The 20,131-nt window shown below is 54.9% G+C and overlaps 5 protein-coding genes across 5 annotated transcripts; 3 read left to right on the top strand and 2 right to left on the bottom strand.

Moving 5' to 3' along the window:
• Window positions 1–2,421: 2,421 nt before the first annotated feature.
• Window positions 2,422–6,137, top strand: BESB_006040 (tetratricopeptide repeat-containing protein; the record flags this gene model as incomplete). The annotated part of the gene is made up of 4 exons (XM_029359359.1): window positions 2,422–4,766; window positions 4,919–5,006; window positions 5,312–5,409; window positions 5,915–6,137. The coding sequence occupies 4 exons, from the start codon at window positions 2,422–2,424 to the stop codon at window positions 6,135–6,137; spliced, it is 2,754 nt and encodes a 917-aa protein (XP_029222272.1).
• A 3,155-nt stretch (window positions 6,138–9,292) lies between these two features.
• BESB_006030 (uncharacterized protein) lies at window positions 9,293–10,018 on the top strand (the record flags this gene model as incomplete). The annotated part of the gene is made up of 1 exon (XM_029359358.1): window positions 9,293–10,018. One exon carries the CDS (start codon window positions 9,293–9,295, stop codon window positions 10,016–10,018), a length of 726 nt encoding a protein of 241 aa, XP_029222271.1.
• A 1,513-nt stretch (window positions 10,019–11,531) lies between these two features.
• Window positions 11,532–12,992, bottom strand: BESB_006020 (uncharacterized protein; the record flags this gene model as incomplete). The annotated part of the gene is made up of 1 exon (XM_029359357.1): window positions 11,532–12,992. The coding sequence occupies one exon, from the start codon at window positions 12,990–12,992 to the stop codon at window positions 11,532–11,534; it is 1,461 nt and encodes a 486-aa protein (XP_029222270.1).
• Window positions 12,993–14,561: 1,569 nt separating this feature from the next.
• On the top strand, window positions 14,562–16,353 carry BESB_006010 (putative high mobility group protein b1; the record flags this gene model as incomplete). The annotated part of the gene is made up of 5 exons (XM_029359356.1): window positions 14,562–14,810; window positions 15,282–15,521; window positions 15,717–15,784; window positions 15,952–16,123; window positions 16,321–16,353. The coding sequence occupies 5 exons, from the start codon at window positions 14,562–14,564 to the stop codon at window positions 16,351–16,353; spliced, it is 762 nt and encodes a 253-aa protein (XP_029222269.1).
• Window positions 16,354–17,903: 1,550 nt separating this feature from the next.
• BESB_006000 (uncharacterized protein) lies at window positions 17,904–19,467 on the bottom strand (the record flags this gene model as incomplete). Its single annotated transcript, XM_029359355.1, has 2 exons — window positions 17,904–18,305; window positions 19,105–19,467. The coding sequence occupies 2 exons, from the start codon at window positions 19,465–19,467 to the stop codon at window positions 17,904–17,906; spliced, it is 765 nt and encodes a 254-aa protein (XP_029222268.1).
• Between the last annotated feature and the right edge of the window lie 664 nt (window positions 19,468–20,131).

Genomic DNA, 20,131 nt, shown 5'->3' with positions numbered 1-20,131 from the left:
TATGCCAAGCCAGAAAATGGCACAGGAGGCCATCAGCCACTGCTTTTGAGACGGACTGGGCAGTGCCTTAAATCAGACCCTCACGATGGCATGACCAATTTCCAAATGATTTCAATCGAAATTCCTGAAAGCTTAAAGCAAAGAGATAAAATATGGCTGTGTAAACTATGATTTGGAAGACCAACGTTCAGACCGGCTATGCTTCTGCGGCACACCGCCGAAAACTGCTCGGCGGCTTGGTCAGCGCCGTCATTGGCAACGCGAGCGAGACCGAGCAGCCGCGAGGCGTGGGTGCCGCTCAGCCGTATAGGGTCAGCAACGTTCTAGGCAATAACTAGTGCGCGCCGGTGTGCTCGTTCGCAAACATTTTGTTGACACGGGGTGGACTAGCTGTGGCAGTCTAGACGCGTGCCCCGCTATGGAGTGACGTTTCGCTAGGGATCGCAACGGAAAGTGTGTAGCGCTGCACAGTCTGAATGGTAGCTGAGCCCAGGAGCTGGAGACGCTCAGTCTGTAGTCAACAAGGAAACAGCCTGGCTGTTGTTGACACAGGCAGGCTACTGTTGGATCACGGGCAGCTTTAATATGGCTGCATCTGCACAGGGACCCTGGCCGTCAATGTCGCTTACTGCTGTAAGGGTCCAGCTGTTCGCCAGATGTATGGTTTGAACCGGCCCCTTTAAGCACGACAGGACTTTATCACTGCCTGACCTGAGTCCTTGACAGCGACCCAAAGGACAAAGGTAGGGGGGAGCGCGGGCGAGCATGAAACCATCGACCAAGCCTCACGCACGAGGGCTACACGTGCTGATTTTGTTTTGTCTATAGCCACCGTACGCTAATGTGGGCATGCAACACCTTCAGCAATGCAAAGAGACCTCTCCCTAAAAATAAAGAGCAGGTGTCGCTTATTGACATATGCGCGATCCACCGCCTACAAGCGCAAACCACATTGCAAGTTGCCAGCCTCCAAGAACAGAGGCAGACATCCTACTAAACAGCCACGATCTAACACGGAGGAGCGAATGCTTCCACCGTCCAACGAAACTTGCTTGGGGTAGTCACTGCACACCCAATATGCCAGTCGCCGTCCTTTAACGTAATAAGGAACAGCCACGAACACAAACACGATCAAAACGCCAGCAAGCCCGACTGACTGACCAGTTGTTGACTGTGAGGTCTTTTGAAGAACGACAACTAAGCACCGCGTCCACACGCTGCACGAGCACGGGGCGTACCTGTACATGCCAGGTTGCCGCATCAGTGCAGGACGCCTGCCGCTCATCTGACTCTGTGCCAGTAGTGGTCACTCTTCCCCCACACAATAGCATGCTATTAAGAAAATTGTTCGAAATGTTCCCCGACCTCAACCTCAAAGGCAGGAACAACCCAGACTTTCGGTAGAGATAGGAAAACGGAAAGGTCACTGCTGCGCGACTCCTTCACGCAGACGGACGCGTCAGGCAGGCCCAGAGGCCAGGAAAGCATGGGCAGGCAGTGGCCTGTATCAGTGCCATGCTCGGCTGAACGCTTGCATTTGGCACCTCGCCCTCAAAACGAAAGTGGTGGTAGGGAGGGGGGACGGCGGCACTCGAACGGGCACGCTGAAAGCTCGCCTGTGCTTCTGCCCTTCGCTGTTGAAACGGAGGATCGTGCTCCGTTTACTTGCACGGAGCCGATGAAACTATGTTCTACGCTAGCTGGAAACGTTCAACCGTTTGGTATGGCATCTCGCCTTGAGCCGCCTGTTTCCTGAGAATGGGCAAAGTGCAACGGCAATCATCCGCCGTACAGAGCACCACTACTGAGGCATCAGGATGCTCTAGTCACTGAAGTTATCAAGCTGTGCTGCGCGAACCTAACATTCTAAAGGAGAGCTAGCAACAGAAAAGGAGGCATGCGGAGCTTTCTCTTGTACGTCATGAAGTTGCGGCATAGCGAGGCATCCAGCTGACGCGCCCCCCCCCCCTCCCCCCCTTTCGCTGCCCGCGACTGTTTTCTCGCCACGAAGACACTTAGAGGCGACCTCAGATGATTCGATCGTCAGTGGACGGTTGATGGAGATCTTTCCCGCTGATATGATTCCGTGCCCTCGAAGTATTTCCGTTGCCTTTTGATGTGCCACTTTTAATATGCCTCGCAAGACGTCTCCATGGTCCTGAAAACACCAAGTAGCGAAGAGCTTCTTTTCCGGAGGCCCTCCTTTGCATGCCTTTTCACCTCGAACACTGTGTGCCATCACAGGCGCATTCAGTTCTCTTTTTTTTCGTCGCCTCTTGTAGAATAACGAGGTAGTTCTCTTTTCTTTGGCTTTTCGTTGTGTGCGCTGTCGTTTTTTGTGTTCCCTGTTTCCAGATAACACCGTCTCTGTCTCGCGCTCCCTCCTCACAGAGAAGGCAGAGGTGGTGGCCGCTTGCAACGATGATTTTTATCTTCCTTCTCATTTTTTCCCTCGCCCTCGCGGTCTTCCTCGGGTGGCTTTTCAAGCGTCAAGCTCACGGCGTCTTCATAACGACTGTTCGCCCCTTCCTTTCCCCGGTTAACAACGGAGAAACAAAGACTTCGCATTCCGCGCACGGCGAGGTGACCGGGGGTCGCGGTGACTCGGCGGCGTGCGGATCGGATGCAAAGGTTGAATCCCAGGGAGGATCGGAGCTAAGTGAAGGAAAAGGTGACACAGAAAAGAAGATTTGTGGCCTTGTTCCGCCGCATGAAGAAGAGCTCGACGCGGCGGTCGCCGGCGGCGTGCGGGTGGTGGCCTCCGCTTCTTCGTCGCCTGACGAGCTCTCCTGCAACGTGAAAAACAACGGGCAGAGCAAGGATGAGAGAGACGAGAGCGAAAATAAGAGAGTGGCAGAAGGGGAGGATAAGGTTCGAAGTGCACGGACTCTGTCCGCGGCGCCCACTACCCAGGGGGCCGCGCCTTCTCCGTCTTCTCCCCGGCACCCATCCTCAGACAGCGACCGTCAAACTGGTTGGGAAGGAGCGCAGGACGTGTCTGCGAGCGCGACAGATTGCCTCCAGGGCGAAGCGACCCGCGAGCAGAGACACAAGAGCGACGTTTTTCCGTCTCCGGCTTTGTCGCCCCTTCCGTTATCTCCGCGGGAGGGGCCTGCCATGTCTCTTCTCCAGGATGAAGAGATTGCCCGTCTCACCCCGGCGGAAGAAGCTTTTCTGCGCGACCAAGACCGCCGCGTGAGGGGATCTTTCAAATACGACTACCCGACAGGCACGGTGCCTCCTCCGTCTGCTTCGGGTTCACCAGCTTCTGCTTCAGTTCCCTCCTCTGCTCCGCCTGCCGCTGCTACCTTGTCGTCTGATTTGTGGCAGTCCGACCCGTCTTCGAGTTCTCCAGTTTGTGGTTCCGCGGGTCAGGCAGTAGAGGCCAGCAGTGAGGCAACAGAAGCTTCTGAAGCGCAGCCAGGGGGAAGCGGGGAAACGCAGGAGGAGCGTGGACCGGAGCCGAGTCCCTCCGCACAGGACGCTCGCGAAGACAAGGCTGCATCGTCGTCTCCGATGCCGATGCATGCAGAAGCGTCGCCTCTGGATGCAGAGCCTCTCACACACCATCCCGACGTCCAGCAGGCTGATACAGACAAAGAGGAGAGGGGCGCGGCTGCAGCTGCGGCTCAGGTACATGCGAAGCCGGAAGAGCAACAGGCAGTCGTCGAGGCTAGGGTCGCCGAAGAGGATGCGCCATCTCCTTTTCCAATGGAGCGACCGAAGGAAGAAGAAAGTCGTGTCGAGTTTCCAAGGGAGAGAAGCGATCTAGCGTCCGAGTATGTGAGAGGCGAGGCGCTCGCTGACAAGATTCGAGGGGTCGCAGAAGAGGCAGGGAACTCCGCTTCTTCGGCGTCTGTCGAAGGGGGCAAGGACGACGAAGCGCAACAAACCCAGGCGAACGGCGAGGAGGACAGAGGGGAGGCAGCGAAAATCGCGCACGAGGATGACGTCCAAGCCGTGGGAACAGTGAAAGTAGAAGAGGATGAACCAGAGAAGGCAGAGGCTGCGCCTGACACGTGGGATGGAGAAGAGGGCGACGACGAGAGGGAAGAAGAGGACGAGGACTCCCAGCCGAAAGTTGAAGATCTAGGAGAGGTCGTTCCGGAAGAAGAGAAGCCCGACTCCCCGCGAGTTGAGGAATTTCAAGAAGAGAAGGAAGAAGAAAGTATGGAGGGCAAAACGGCGGCGGAACTCAAGGAACTGGGCAATCGCAAATTCCGCGAAGGCAAATACCCCGAAGCTCTTGACGTGTACACGGAGGCCCTAGACAGACTTGATGACGAGGAAGACGACTGGCTGGATGAGTTCGATGCGATTATGCAGGCGAAAGAAGACGAGCTAGAGGCAGCTGAGAATGTCCGGTACGAGCGCTCGCGCAGCCGAGGGCAGCGCGCGAACGGCGAGAAAACCGACGCTGGAAAAGAACTCTTCGAGGATGCGCGAGAGACGGCGGAAGAGGACAGGGCGCCGAGGGACGCTGACGCAGAGGCGGTGCCCGCGGCCGCCGAAGAGAGTGAAGCGGCAAAGGCAAAAGACGGCGAACCGAAAGATAAGGGAGAAGATATGGGCCGTGATGAGGGTGAGAAGAAGCAAGATGACGAGAAGCAAGACGGCGAAGCTAAAAAGCGAGGTGACGCAGAAGAGGAAGAAGAGCACCTTTTGACTGAGCGTGAATTCATCCTCTTCAAGGAAGAAAAGGAGCGCGAGCGCGAGGCCAAGGCCAAGGAGTTCAACGAGTTAAGGGCCGTTCTTCTCTCAAACAGGTATTTTTCATTCTGGCATGCGCCTTCCAGGTGCGGGACACAGCCAGCGCGCTCTTCGCGCTGCGCTGGGGCGAGCGCTGAGATCGTCTTATTTTCGTCCCTGGTCTCCTTATATTCCGTTTGTCGGCTTGCGCTCTTTTTTCTCTGCTCAGGGCGGCGTGTCATCTCCACGGAAAATGCTATGAAGCCGTCATCGGGGATTGCACGGAGGCAATCCAGTGCCACCCTTCGTACGCAAAGGTAAGACTGGCTCTTTGCTCGATGACTTCGAAAGGGAAGCGTCGTATGACCTTCGAACTCGAGACGTGCCGCCAGCTGGAAGCTTTGAGGCGTGTTCAGCGTCGCTTCACAAAATCCAGTTGTTGTGACTGATCCTGGGCTCTCAGCCCTGGCGCACGAGCGAGTGACCGACTGTCTATTTTGCTCGGCGCGGCTCGGCGTATAGACTGGGAGCACCCGGGAGGTGTTTTGCGCCATCTGCTTCACAAACATCCCTGCGGAGTTCTCCATACCCCACTCCTCTGTCGTTCTGTCTTCTCTTGCAGGCGTATTTGCGTCGGTTCACAGCGCATGAGGCTTTGACAAAGTGGCACGACGCTGTCGCAGACATCAACAAAGCCCTCGAGCTCGATCCGTCCCTCGAGTAAACGACTCGATTTGAATTCTTCGCGTCCACACTTTTCCGATGTCCCTGTCTTCGTTTCGCGCATGTGCTGAAAGCCAATGTGCGTGCACCTCGTGCGATACGTGTCCGTGTATATCTGTGTGTCCGTGTATATCTGTGTTGGTTTTTTATTTAGTCATGTACGCAGACACATAGATGTATACGAATCTACACGCATGCGTAGCTGTGGGGTCTAGGGGCAGTGTATGTCTTCCAGGTCATGCTTTTATGGGTGTCCGGCTTGCGCGGTTGAGTAGAGATGAGCATTAAGCCTGGCGCCAGCGACTCTCGAAAGGCCGGGTTCATCTGTCTCGACTACCTTGCGTTTTCCGTATTCACGCGAGTCAATGCGTCTGGCGTGCGCAGGCTTGCATCGACCGGATTCTGCTTTGTTTTTTCATTGCATTGCTGGCGCATGCGCTTGTGTGATTTTGAACACCATATCGGCGTAGTGTGCCGCGCTCTGCTCGCCGGTGTTTTGCAGACCGCGGTATCGCGGAGATCAGGCGCGAGTGAAGAAGAAGAGCGAGGAACAGTTCGAGAAGGAGAAGGAAGAGATGCTTGGGAAACTGAAGGACTTCGGGAATTTCGTACTCGGGAAAGTCGGTCTCTCTCTCGACAACTTCAAAGTCGAGCAAAACCCAGACACAGGCTCCTACAATATCTCCTTCCAGCAGAATGCGCAGCCTGCGACAGCGGGCCAGTAAACTCGAAGACAGATAGCAGTCGATTCCGCGGGGAAGTGACGGTGAACGAGGGCCAGAAAAAGGATCCGGGGGGAGAGTGAAAAGTGTGGCGGGTGTCAGGCAGCAAAGGAATGCGGAGAAAGGGGGAATAAAGGAAGCAAGGAAGAACTGGCGTTTCCTGCGGTCGCGGGGGAGTCGCGGGCTGGCGGCGCACTTAGGGGTATGTTCATTACACCAGCCGCTTCTACCTCACCGGGTTCCTTCAATGCAGTCTTTCGTCGTGCACAATATGACGGAAAGGCGACAGAGTGAAGGAGGAGAACAGCGTTCTCACTGTTTCTCTTTTTTATGTTTATCTGATTCGTCTTTTTCCAGAGGAGGCCGTGCGGCGCCACGCTGCTCCACGGTATCTTTTCATTCTTGCTTTCTTGCTATCGTACTTTTATACAAGCTTTTTGCACAGCGTGTGCCTCTTCGGGTTTTTTCGTTATTCTGTCATCTGCTCTGCAGCACACCAAGAGGTTTCTTCGCCTCTCTCTAGCTTCTAGCGCCATCTGAATCAAGACGAAACAGGGAGGGCATTGTGACTATGTGGTGCAGTTTACACACTGCTGGTCACCTTGCCGAATCGCATACATAGGAGGGCCGCTGCAGTCAGTATGCAGAGAAATGGAAGCCTACCGTAACCAGTTTTTTGGTGACGAATACGACAGGACATACGACGTGGATCCTCTTTGTTTCAGTAGGCGGAGTTCTGGGGCAGCTTCGACGTCCTGTTTGACAACCTCTAGTAGACTGGGGGAGTGATTTTCCCGGTAACTGACTGCGTGTTCTTCGTTTCAGCAGGCCGGCTTGAGACTTCCTTTTTTGTGTGCGTTTCCTAGCACCGAGGTAGTGTGCGCCGAAGAAAAAGTGACCGGCTCTCCGACTGTGACGTATCTCTGCGTCTCATGCCGTGGTAAACCCTTGGTTTCCTTTGTTCCTCTTTTTCTGCGTTCCGATTTGACTGACTGGAGTGAATAATCGCTCTACGTTTTGAACGGAAGCTACTCACACGGAGGCGTTTCGTATAGCTGTAAATATGGAGGCAGATGGACATACCTATTTCGCGAATGTCATGGGGTATCTCAGTTGCATTCCTCGCTATACGCGCAGCAGAGTCTCTTCTGCTTATCCTACACTGGCTGTGCCCGCCGTGCGGGTTCTCGAAAGTTAGCTGCCTACTGAAACGATAGAGTTTCTCGTCCGCCGCGCAATTCTCAATGTATCAGCGAGGAAGCGAATTTCTAGAACATGGTGTTGTGAGAGAATTCACTTCTCTCCGGCGTGGGTGCGCGCAACGACGCCCTTCCACCGCGGTCAGCCACCACTTCTAGACATCACAGCTCGCCAAAACGTGGGCGTTCGTATGATCCACGGAAAGCCCAGCATCCGTGGAGAGAATGTGGGTGCTTCATCTGCCCCCATTCGCGGGCTTCCTCCTCCTCTGGGTGTTGCAGAATGTGTCTGTCTGTTCTGCGGAGCCCCAGATGGCACATATCGAATTGGTCGTCTGCACTCAGAATTTGCATCCGGCGTTCAGGGGCATTGGATTTAACTGTCCGAAGACTATCTGTCGGATGATGCAGTGGAAGCGTGGTGGTGACTTTCCCAGCGAGAAAGCGGAGCGTGTGGCAAATTATCCGACTGGCTCGCGGAGATCGGTCAAAATAAACTCATCGGGCAGTTGCCTTCCGCGTCGACGAATCGTTAATTTGCGCTCAGTGGAGAGCTGACGAGGAAACCTGCGTGCTGTGTACTCCTCGTTCTCGAGACATATTATGCAGTGGGTATTCATTGATTTGGTCTCCGATTTTCGGACTCGACGCACGCCCGCACCCACAGTGGCCGCTGTCGTCTCCTAGGTCGATTTCTCCATATAGAAGATCAGACTTCAGGGTCGCTACCGATCGCTGCGATGGGCGTCCGATGAGCCGACAGAGAGGCTTGTTCATCTCCCACGCTTATTGTTTTTCGCTTACTAGGAGAATCCGGATGAAAAAGAAAACTAACACCGATACGTGCAAGACAGCCCCACCGACAGTCCCGTTTTTTTCATCAGAAGTGCGGGGTGCCTTAGCTGGCTAGTGGACGCCTCTTGTCGCCAACACAGAACGAAACTTGCATAATAGGCAGAAGCGCTAGTCTCTCTTGATGTATATCGCAATCCTTGGGGCTTCGCAGTGCAAATGTAGCGTGTGAACCAACCGTGCAGCGCCAAAGCTTCGGCTGCCTCCACACGCGCTCGCAGAGCTTGTAGGTTCGCGGTTTCCGTCGTTCCCGAAGAAGGGGAGGAGCCGCGGGCGCATCGCCACTTCTTGAGACGTGTCCACGCTTTGGTAAGCCGTCTCTCAGGCTTTCAGCCTCAGTTCTTTACTGTCCTGTGCCTTCCGCATCCGCGTCACTAACTGCCCGTCTGCCTCTTCTTTAAAGATATGAAGGACAGCGCACGCGAGTCACCTCGTCCAGGGACCACGGAATCACGAGCTGGCCGCAGAGATGTGCGGAGAACGGCTGATCTGTTCCCTTTAATTCGCCCAGCTGGCTTAGCTTGTGCACACGATAACTGCCAGGCACGAGACTGTATTGAGCCAGACTCGGAAGCGCAAAAACTCGTATGTGATGCCTTCTGTAAAAGCCACAGGGTTAGACCTCCGTGGCCAACGCGTCCACCTTCGGCAAGTGATGCTGTGCGAAGTCAGGCTGACAGGGAAACTTCAGTTAAAAGCCTACTATCAAACCAGGTGCCTGAGAGCGCACGCGGGAGGTTCTTATTAGAGCGCAGTGAGAAGGTGTATAAGAGCACATTCAGTAAGCCCCTCGGACGCAGCTGTATTCGTGGGCTCCAACTGTCAGACGCCACACACGCGCCTAACTTCCGGTTCGGGATAAAACAAACTACGGATGAGACGAACGCTGCTAAGAATCTCATCTTCCCTGAGAACGGCCCGTCGAACTCGGAAGACGATCTGAAACTCTACCAGAAGACGCACCACGATTATGCACCGGGGCAACCTATCGATCGCCGCTATGTCGTGAACCATATCAACCTGCATGAGTATCGTTTTGGAAAACGCTACGAGCGGGAAGCCAATGGGGCAGGAAAATGCTTGTCTGGAGACAACGACCTCGAAACAATGGACGTGGATGTGCCCCAAACGGTAAAAGACTATCGCCGAATTTGCCACCCAGAAGTTGGCAGGACAACTTGCTCTGTAGCCGGGCCGCCGAACGTTTCTTCGGGCTTCAGCTTCGGAGCAGCAACGCGTCACGATTTCGCAAGCGCTGAAAACTGCTTGAAGGGGTTTTACTCTGTAGCCGAGCAGCTGCCCGACGTCGATCTAGGCAAACCGGTTGCCCTCCGGACGCTGGCACGCGGCATCCGTTCAGAAGACGATCCAGCCGATGCCGTATCAGGTCACACCGCGGCATTTCAGCGTTTCCTCTCAAATCCAGCGCGCCGAGCGCAAGAAGACCGGAGACTTGGCGTCCCCAGTTGCCGCACAGACATTGCGGCGCCGAAGAAAAGACGCATCGATGATCGTGTCAACTACAACGATGAACCCTCCGTTGGACAGCTCCTAGCCCCGGGACCCTTTGAGGAGCTGGGGGTGCTGGATGAAGCCTTTCTCATTCGCAGAACTCGCGATGACCTTCTCAGTCTTGTTCAAAAGTCTGTCAGTGCTACATATGCCGACAAGCGGGTTCTAGAACAGGCTGTCGATACTGCTTTGAAACGAACGGCGGAGGAGCAATCCACTTCAGCGATGAATGAGAAGGAAGCCTCTGCTTCTCTCATGGACGTGCTTGATGTTTTTGTGGAAATACTCGGTGAGCAAGTCGCGCGGGAAACGTGCAGCTGAACGCACGCCACACGCTCGACGGTGCGGTGCTGAATGAAAGCCGCGTCCGAAGACTACGCGCAAGAGAATCTGTTCTGAAAGACTCGTACGTCCAGCCGGTCTGCCTCAATTTCCCGCGCGCAACAGCAATCCGAGGCTTTGTCTACTGGCGTATTGCTCGTCTGTCTGGCGAAGCCAGGCTCGCTTGCTCAACGATGCCCGGTGGTCGCGGAAGTCACGTGTTGTGTACAGGGTCAATAGCTACTGTACGAGACTGAAAATCGTTCGGACGTGGCTTGCTCGATCCGTTTGACCAGTGAATCGTGCCTGGACCTGAATTTCGTGAAGAGGAAATATATCGGAGTGGGTGCCGGGGACTACTGCTATGCGTGAAATTCCTACTCAAAAACCTCGAATCAGCGCACGCTACTCGCCAGACTCCACGTCACACCACGCTATTTGAGGTACGCAACTTATTCAGTTACCGAGCCTGTAGAGGCTCCTTTTGTCTAGCGTCCTCTCATCTGCTCTCAAGTGTTCGCGTAGCAAACAGCAAAAGCAAACATCACCGACGATTCACGCAGCCGCGCGACTGGTGCCACGCGCCTGAGTCCACGCGCGACAGAAAGGTATCCAGAGGGTCAGTGGCTCCCCCCAAAACGAACAAAACAACTTCCCTGTACAAACGCGAACCAGTCCCTGCTCCCTCCATTCCACACGCAGGTAACACCTCTCGTCAGCCTCAAGATATATCCTACTTCCTCTACAGTCACCGCTTTCACGCCTCTCTAGCAGCTCATCATGGTGTTAGCTCGCCGTCGTCATGCAGACAAGAGCACTGCGCTCAGAGAGAGAGTCGACAAGAAACGTATCGCGGATATCATCCGCAAGAAAACCGAACGTTCTCTTTGAGCGTCAGCTGACTCTTCTGTGCATTCAGTTCTATACATGCGCGCGATCCTTTCTGCCGTACACCTCCTACGCCGTCTCGGCACCGCTCATTTATGACTGTGGCTCTGCTCTGTCGTCCCGTCTGGAGCGTCCGCTCGCGTCTCTCTCCTGCTGGGATTCCTGCATGGTAGCCCTCGTTCCTTCTGGTTGCTTCCGGACATCGATGTCACTGTTCTTCCTTCTGCCGCACGGTACCTGCTCCGCACAACGCGGATGCGAGTCTGAAGCCGCATATTTCGCGGCTTATATTCGGGCACTGAATGGCGTAGTGTTTCGTATTCTCTCGTGTCTTCCATTGAGCCAAGTGTTCCGCAGAGAGCCGGAAGGCGGCTGGCACTCCGGAGCCACGGGAGGAAGACGAAGGAGATGGAGACGAACCTGCCGACGCCGAAGAGGCCGCCAGGTGAAGAAGGAGTTTCACCCCCCCCCCCCCCTCCCCACTCCGGTGTAGGCTCGGGTTCGTTTTCTTGAGCTGATGCGGAAAAGAGAGGCGCTGCTGGAGGATCGCTCTCACGCCCGAGTTCCTTCTTGTTTCCCTCTGTGTGAGCCCTCTCTCCCTGGCGGGCGCCGTTCGTCTATCTCGTCATCCAGCGTCGTGATCCGTTGCTGCTCCTTCTGCAAGCCGGCCCTCAGTCACGGGCTGACTGACCGAAGAGAGTAACTGGGAAAAGACCTCAAAGTTGACTTGAGACGCGCTCTCTTCGACTCCACTGGCGCTCATCTGACTGTACCCTTCCCGCTCCTCTCGCATGCCCCATTTCGACAGCGCGCACGAACTCGTGTCGTCGTCTCCTCGTTCGCCGTTTCCATCTGCCCCCGTTGTCTGCATCGTCCTTTCTTCGCCTGTCCACTGACCGAGTCCGCTGTCATTGCCATTCTCCTCTGCGCGCGGCGGTGCCTCGCCTCGCGCGCCGCCAGCGAAGGACCGCGACAAGGGAGTCGAACGCGCCGGTCCCGTCTTCTCGCACCGCACTTTGTCTCGTGAGAGGAGCTGGCAGGCCTCACTCTCGTCCGCATTCTCTCGCAAGCGCAGCGCCGCTCTTTCCACCTCGTCGTCTGGCGCTCGCATGTTCGACAGGAGCCGCGGGAGCTGGTGCTGAATGAGCCGAAGCGACTGTGAGGCATTGAGGGCCGACCGCCGCGGCGATGCAGAGGCGGACTGCGCGGACGACGAGGTGTCACGGGATTCCTGCAAAGAAGAGGTCTGCGAAGCATCGAAAATAGTATGTTCCCTGCATGCGGAACCCTCGTCAGGAGCCCGTCTCGCAGCGGAAAGCGCGAGAGGAGACGAACGAGAGCTGCGGCTGCAGTCTCTGGGCCCCTCTCCCCGCTCGTCTGGATTCTGATTCTCTTGGCTTGATGCTGGGCTTTTCAGCGCCGAGTCGAGCAGCAGATCCAAACCAAAGTCAAAAAACATAGCACGAAATCGGCGTGTCTTTGGCGCTACGCTTGGTAAACAGCCGTCTCGCCTCTCCCCTCTTGTATCCGGAGGAAGGCCTGAGGAACGAGACGCAGCGGATGCCTCAGGAGCTCCCAAAACAGACGACGACGCCGCATGAGAAGGGGAAGCAGAGAAAGAGGACTCGCAGGCTTGCGAAGGCGGACAATGCGGAGACGAAGGCGGAGTAGGCGCCTCAATGGGAGTGCCAGACGGTGTGCAACTTGGAGAGGGGGAAGAAGACACTGACGAAGACGAGGGAAAGGAGGGACGCGAAGAGCTGTATGGGGAAGAAGCTGACGAACTCGGACACTCATGCGTGCTAGACGTTGGAGAGGAAGGCAAACGAATTTCATCCCTCGCCTTTTTGCGTACGGACTGCTTCTGTTGTCCAGCCAAGGCGCCGCCCGCTTCGCCTGCGACCACCATGGCCGCCGTCAACCGCGGAGACACACTTGGAGAAGAAGCTCGCGGCATCTCGTCGCAGTTCTCCATCTGTCTTTCTCTTCGCCTTTTCAAAGAGGAGGGAGCTTCCTCCCTGGGCAGAACCCCCGACGAGCTGTTGAGGCAAACCTCCGGCCTGGCGTTCTCTTCTTCCCCTTCCATTTCTCTCACTTCCTTGGTCCTTCTCCCCCGTTGCTATCTCCGCTCTTCCCTGATCTTTCCGGTCCCTGCTGTGGCCAGATAGGCAGGAAAGAAGGACGCAGATATAGAAGCAACAGGACAATACAGACAACAGCTGAGAAATGCAAAAACGTATATATATATATATATATATATATATATATATATATATATATATATAGTTGTAAACGGACATATATATATGTATATATTTGGCAGTGTGTAGTAATGAGCGAGAGGTACGGAACGAAAGAGACCATACAGAAGTGGTGCAAAATGCATCGGCTCAACGAAGCAGAGAAACGAAGCGATGTGAGAAAGCGATGAAGAACAGCAGAGGAACCGAGTAGCCAAGTCTACACAGCACATCGCGAGTGATGACAAAGGTCACCACGCCTCACAACGAAACCGCCAGCGGACGGAGTCATACAAGGAGAGGGATTGCAGACCGAGACAGCGACTGCAACCGGAAAGGATGAGCAATCGAGGGAAGATGGGACGCAACTGACGGAGGACACAGGATTAACTCCCACACAAGACCGGGGCCGGTGTGCCCGTCAGCACGGAGAGCCCCGCTTGGTCTTGACCCCCCGGCAAGAAAAACCTCGAGTCGACCATGAACTCTTGAGGATTTGCCAGCACACTAAGTTGAACAAGAGAGGAAACCCACGAGAGAAAACACACGAGGCGGCGTCGCCTTCCACCGTGCAATTCATTCACTTTATCGGCGCTCGATACACGTGCGTTAGCTTGTTCCTCAGCGTTGCAGGTGTATGTACCGCACATGCACACGGCGACAGAGAACCATGTAGAGAAAACTACATGCAGATCAGGCAGCACGGGCACTTCGCAGCTATTTGTGTTTTTTCTTCTTCCTTGCCCCGACAGTGGAATTGATCCTTCTCTTATTTACAAGGTAGTGAGGGCCACGTTTTCCTCATCTTTAGTGAACTCGTCGGCGCACTTCTCTGGCCCTGGGATTAGACGTGGTCGTCTCGTGGTGTTCGGGATCTCGTCTTTCTTGCCTTCTCCCTGTTGTTTTCGTTTCGTCCGTTTGGTTTTCTGTGTTCCGCATCCTTTCTGTGGAGTATTTCTGTTTTCTTTCGTCCTCCGTCTGCGTTCATGTGTTTTGTTCCTTTCCTCTCGCCCTCTATAGCTTACCATTTCCGCTTCCTCGTCCATCTCGCAGACTCGCGGGCGGCCTCCTTTGAGTCTTCAGATCCAATCTTCTTTGTCCATGAACCCCTCGAATCAGTGAAGCCTGCTTGCTGCGTAGTTTTGCTTGTCTGTATCCCTGAGCCACAAAGGGACATATCTGCCGTCCTGGCCTCTTAGGGCGACCACGGCTGTACAGCGGCCCCAGGCTGTTTTCAACGTTCGACGCCTGTAGTTGATTTCTTTCGCCCCCTCCACACTGCCGGCCCAACTAGACTCATCGCTCTTTTGTTTCGTCTCGCCTCTGTTCCCATTCCTCCGGTTGTACCTTCGGTGTGGCCAGGGGGCCCGTATACCAAAGAAGTTCTTTGTGTCTCCAGGAGAGAGTGAGGCACAATGGGGGACAGCAGCGACTCTGACGCACCTTTGAAGAAGACAAAGACCAAGAATGGCCCGAAGAAGGGTGAAGGCGAGGACTCCGAAGATGCGATGCCGCTGAAGAGAAGGAGGGCGCCGGCGGCCAAGAGGGCGGGGACGTCGAAGAAGGCCGAGGCGGAAGAAGAGTCGGAAAGCGAGGAGGACGATGACAGTGAGCACGAAGATAACCCTAAGAAGAAGAAACCGAGAACCCAGGCAGCCAAAACGGTAAGGCGCTTTCACTTAATGTCTGGCCACTGCAGGGTCGGTGCTTGAGTTCAGGCAGCGGACGAGAAGAGAAGGATTTATCGGCTTGGAGGGGAGCGCCGTGTGCGTTCGAAGGCAGGGGTCGCGTCTGCCGCGAGAGCGAGGCATGCCCAAGGGAGACCTCTACATCAGGCGTGCCCGCGTGTGCGTGTATCCGCCGGCGGATTTTGTGCATACGTACGCCACCTCCGGAATCTGGGGGTCGCTGCGTGTATGTGTGGTAGCGGGTTTCTAGGGAAGACGCTGCGCAACCTTCACTTTTCGGCGTGTCTGCCGCCGGCTCGCCACGCACTGCCTTGGTTCGCCTTCGTACCGAAGAAGAGTGTTCATGTGGCAGTGCCCGCGCTCCCTGTCTTCGCGCGAATAGGGTGCGTTGCCGCTTGATGCGAAGCGGCAGTCTGTTTCGCGTTGCGTTGCCTCTCGGTGCTGCAGACGGCTGCGAAGAAGGCAGGGACGAAGAAGGGCGCCGTGGCGCCGCGCCCCAAGGCGAAGGGAAAAGCCTCGAAGTCGCCTGCGGGCAAGGGTCGCGCTCGGATCGCCGCCAAAGGTGGGGTCGCTGGCGGGGCCCGGGCGAAGAAGGAGAAGAAAGAAGAGGGCGAGGAGGAGGAGGATATTCCCAACGACGCCAGGAAGTACTTCAAGGAGGGCCAAAAACACATCACGCCTCCGAATGTAAGGTCGAATGTAGTCCGCTGATCCGTTGACTCACGCGTCTTCTCGTGATTTCGACGGGATACGTCCCTCCATAGACGTATGTTTATGCATCTATATATATAAATCTGCTTTAGTGTTGCTTCAGAGACTGCTTTCGTGGGGCGCGCCATCTCAGTTGCAAGGGGAAGCGTTGCGTGCGCGTCTGCTGCACAGGGCGAGGGAACACGCGCGTTCTACGAGAGCCTCTATGAGGAAAACCCCAACAGCCTGATTGCGTTGAGGTAAGCGAGTTTGCCACCCATATATATATATATATATATATATATATATGCATACATGCATTTATACGTACATCCACACATATTCTCAATGTGCGGATTTCAGGAGTGTGGATTTGTGTCCGTGTAGGTGTACATCTCGTGGCGTGTGTTGTGTCGCTGCTTTGCAGGTATGTCATCGAGTACGGCGTTTTGACAGGAACAAAACTTCACGAGTCCCTCCCGAAGTATGCGCTGCTTCGCGAACTCGGCGCCTTCAGAGGAACAGGCGGAGGCGTCCAGCCCGACTTCAAAGAAGGACTCAGCGAGCAGCAATTGAAGGCGGGCCGCAAAGCCCTGGAGGTGAGTCAAAAAACGTGTTTCATATGGTGGAGCTCCGGGCCCCGGAGCGGCGGCCCCCTGGGGAGGGCGCGGGCCTTGCAGACGGGTCTGTGCGCGTATCCGGCTGCGGCTGCCGGCTGAGACCCCTGTGACTCACCTGCTGTTCCGTCTCTGTATCATGGATCTTTCCGGTATTTTGTGGTTGCTGATTCCCGCAGGCGAAGGGATGGGGAGGGCTGAAGAAGAAATAGGCCCGCAGACGTTCATGATGCCCGCCAGCACTGCTGGAGTTTCTGGGGAGACCGACGCTGCAGATCGCCGCGCGCCGCTTCCAGACGTCTAACTCTGCTCTTTCACTCGTGTTCGTCTCAGCGCAGCTTTTTCGCGCACGTGCATCGAAGTCTTTGGGGGAACACCAAAGTGTATCTCGACCGAAGCGACACGTCGGCTACCCTGAAGGCGGCGTGTGCGACACTTCAGACTCGCTGGCTCAAGACGAATGCGTCAGGCCGTGTTTGCTGGTTTCAGTTCACGAATAGAACTTTCGAGCACGTGACGTCACTTTTTACCGTGGTGCATGTGAAAGCGCACTAGTGCACGATTCTTTTTTTCGTCGATGTATTCGTGCGTGGGCACAACGCACTGCATGTCATCGGGGAATACGGATGCTTTTCTCCAAGCGCCAGGAGATTAGTGGCAGCTGCGATCCGCTGTTTCCGTCGGCTTGTCGATAACAGCGAGAGCAAGGAGAAATACCCGCTGACCACGATTCTCATCCGCTTTTCGGTGGCAATCTAGCAATCAGGACCTTCGCAGTTATGGTGGGAGGGTTGCGGAAGAGAGGAAATTGGCAGCATCCATATTTCAGAGGGCATTCAAACGAAATCTTGGCGTGACTGCCGCCATACCTCCCCTGTTCTGGCGATGCCGAGACACCGCTTACAACGCTGTTTGCTCAGTTCTGCCGCTCGGACCGAGGGGGCGCTACAGGCAGGGCCTGCTCCTTTTTAGTGCTGCTTTTCCTCGAGTGTGTCTTCTCCTGCGAATCTAAAGCCCCTTCTCGTGCGAGACCGAAGCGCGAGAGGTAGGGCGTATCAGGGTCTCGCAAGGTGCAGCGAAACTGTGGCCAGAGTAGTTCTTCGTACTCTAGCGAGGTTGAGGTAGCTGGACACAGAAAGCTGCTTCGGGACAGATGAGAACGATATCTGGGAAGCATGACGATGACCTTGGTGAGAAGGGCTGTCTTATGCTGACAAAGGCGAGAAACTCACGCAAAGAACAACAGTCTCTTCTCACTGGCAAGTCGTCTGGCGTTACGGTCGTCCACAACGCCATCTACAACGCCGAATAGCACTGCTTTGAAAGTTCTGAAGCCGAGCTGCGTTTGCGGAGAAAAAATGGCTCTGGCTCATTCAGCAACAAGAGGGAACTCCGTGTTGCCTTCCACTGTGAAATCTGCACAGTTGCTTCCGGCAAGGCAAACCAGCGCCGAGGAAGTCGTCATTTCCTGGAAACACCTGGTTCCCAATCTCGCTGTCGTCCAGATTCTCAAGTCCATGGTAGATCCGCTGTCGCCTGACGCCAGCTGAAACGAAAACTATGCTCTAGCGTTCCAGCAATAAATAATACGATGCGATTCGTGACTGGAAGAAGCGTCAAGGAGACGAAAAGAGTGGAAGGGAAGGCGCGGGGCGTATCTGCGGAAAATGGCCCGGCGTCAGAGGAATGACTTCAACAAATATCTGTATGCTGCATTCCCGACCTAGTGATCCTTGCCGTTTGTAGAACAGTCCCTTGCGTGTCAGCGTTGTATGTGTTTTAGGTCCATGCCTGGCAAAGGGACACCCCAAGCCTGCATGGTAGAAATTATGGTGACTTGTTCACCGCCTTGATTGTCTTCAATAAACAGCCATAATGAGCTCGTCGTGCTAAACAGACGTACGGGCAGCGGGACAGCTGTTGAGGCTAACGCTCTAGCCGACGCAATAGGTCCGGGCGTTGCAAGCAAGGTTATATCTGAGCATATGCCAGACGCCGACGCAGCGTTGTCTGCGGGTCCGGAGTTTGTAGCCGTGCCGTGGTGCGGACAGAGGTCATCAGGAGTAAGGTGCAACGTGTGCAATGGGGTTAGCAATGAGACGTCTGTAAAATCTAAGGTAGGCAAGTCCTTGTACACGTGAATCGTGGAGGGACCGTGCCGAACCTGAGACCCAGCAAACCATTCCAAAGGAAGGCAGAATTGTTTAGCATGGATAAGGAGCAGGGCCATCCTGCTGGAGACACGAAGAGAGGATTTCCTCTCGCCGATCGAGACGTGACCCCTTCGATGCAAACAGAAATCTGTATTGGATGACGTGTGGTATTCTCACGAGAAACACCCCCCCCCCCTCCCCCCGGCCCTCTCCCGCTTTCGTGCTCATAGGCAGCCTAGGAGATTTGGCGTACTAGAACCGTTAACACGTTTCGTGAAACACGGCTACCCGCATATGTGGAGAACTTCTCCATCTCTCAGCAGATGAGTACGGTCTCGTTTGCCGCATATTTTCGGTCGCTGCCCGGTACGCCAGTGCCTCATATTTCAAGCAGTGGTATGCTGTACAACGTCCGTGCGAACCTGCACATTCGCGGTTATATCGTCGAGGAAGCTAGTACCATCCACATCTTTACAAGCGCATGAACGTACTCAGGAAGCTGTGTGGGCCGCATCTACACAACGGTACATTACGTTTTGACACATCTGCTATTACGTACCGGAGTGTCTTTGTACCAAATTGTTTTTCAGTCGCAATCCAGAGACAATGTGCAGTCTGAGGCAACCGTGTATGGCGGGATATGTTACATAGTATTGATATCACGCAGTGCATTGCCATTAACCAGCAATCTACCTCGAACCGTACACCGTGGCCAGAGCAGATTCGACAATGGCATGCGGCCGCCTGGCAATGATCAATCTAGTTGCGTAGCTCGTCATGGCACTGCAGTCTACGGGCAGGAAACCTTACCATCTCAGGTTCGACTCCAACTCTTATACCCATCAGTTTCACTTTTCGACTAAAGGGAATATGAATGATTAGCTGAGCGTCGTTTGCGCTGGATACGAATTTCTGGCCTTGCCGAGGTCGTCCAGCCCTCCAGTCGCGTGACGGAAAGGGATCTTTGTGGCTGTCATTCAAGCAGTGCACATTCGTCCAATCCACAAAATGCTCGAATAGATTTACGCATAGTTGCTCGTTGATTTGAAATTTGGCGTTATGCTGGAGACCAGAAAACAGGTACTCCTCACGACACTTCTCTTCACGGGCCGCCGCAGACGTTTCCCCTGTGGGTGACGACTGGGCGCCATTATCTGATTCGCGCTCGCCCATCCGTGAAGACAGACAAGACCTTATTAGACACATCAACCGTGCGACCTAGTGACACGAAAACAAGGCGAAATACGCAGGATGCAACAGGAGACCCGTCGTTCAAAAGGAGAACAGCCTGTGAATATTGGCCAGGTGCACAAGCCTCTGGCACGCACCAAAAATATGCACGTTACTCAAGATGGCAGTTCCGGTGTTCGAGCACTCACGTTGCTGCAGCGAGGCAGAAAAAGACGTAAGAGACGTGCCGAACGCTGTGCCACTTCAGGCAGATACGATGGTGTTGGTGAGGACTTGGAACACAGCCGAGCTCCCAATATACGACAATACCTTCACCGAGGGATATGCAGGCCTCCCCTTAGCACACAATAACGAACAAATCACGTTCGCACAAGGGTATCCTAATATACGACAGACGCCTACCCACAAGCTGTGGTTTTTGATACCTCTTTGCCCCTGTGTACGGTCGCCTCCTCCCAGCAAGCTCACGACGCCATCCATTGCCAGCGTAGCTGCCGCATTTTCCCTACGTGGCTTTTCCCGTGGCACGTTGCCGCCGATAGAGAACGCCGCAAGCCGCAGCCGCCGGCAACAAGTTGTGCAAGTGCGATAGGAAGTGGGATAGAAGGGTCTGCAGTGTTTTATCCTGTGTGCCCTTCGTCTGTTT

Source organism: Besnoitia besnoiti, chromosome I (assembly GCF_002563875.1).
Source record: "Besnoitia besnoiti strain Bb-Ger1 chromosome I, whole genome shotgun sequence".
NCBI lineage: Eukaryota > Apicomplexa > Conoidasida > Eucoccidiorida > Sarcocystidae > Besnoitia > Besnoitia besnoiti.
The sequence above is the reverse complement of the archived record's forward strand: the minus strand, read 5'-3'. Positions and strand labels throughout refer to the sequence as shown.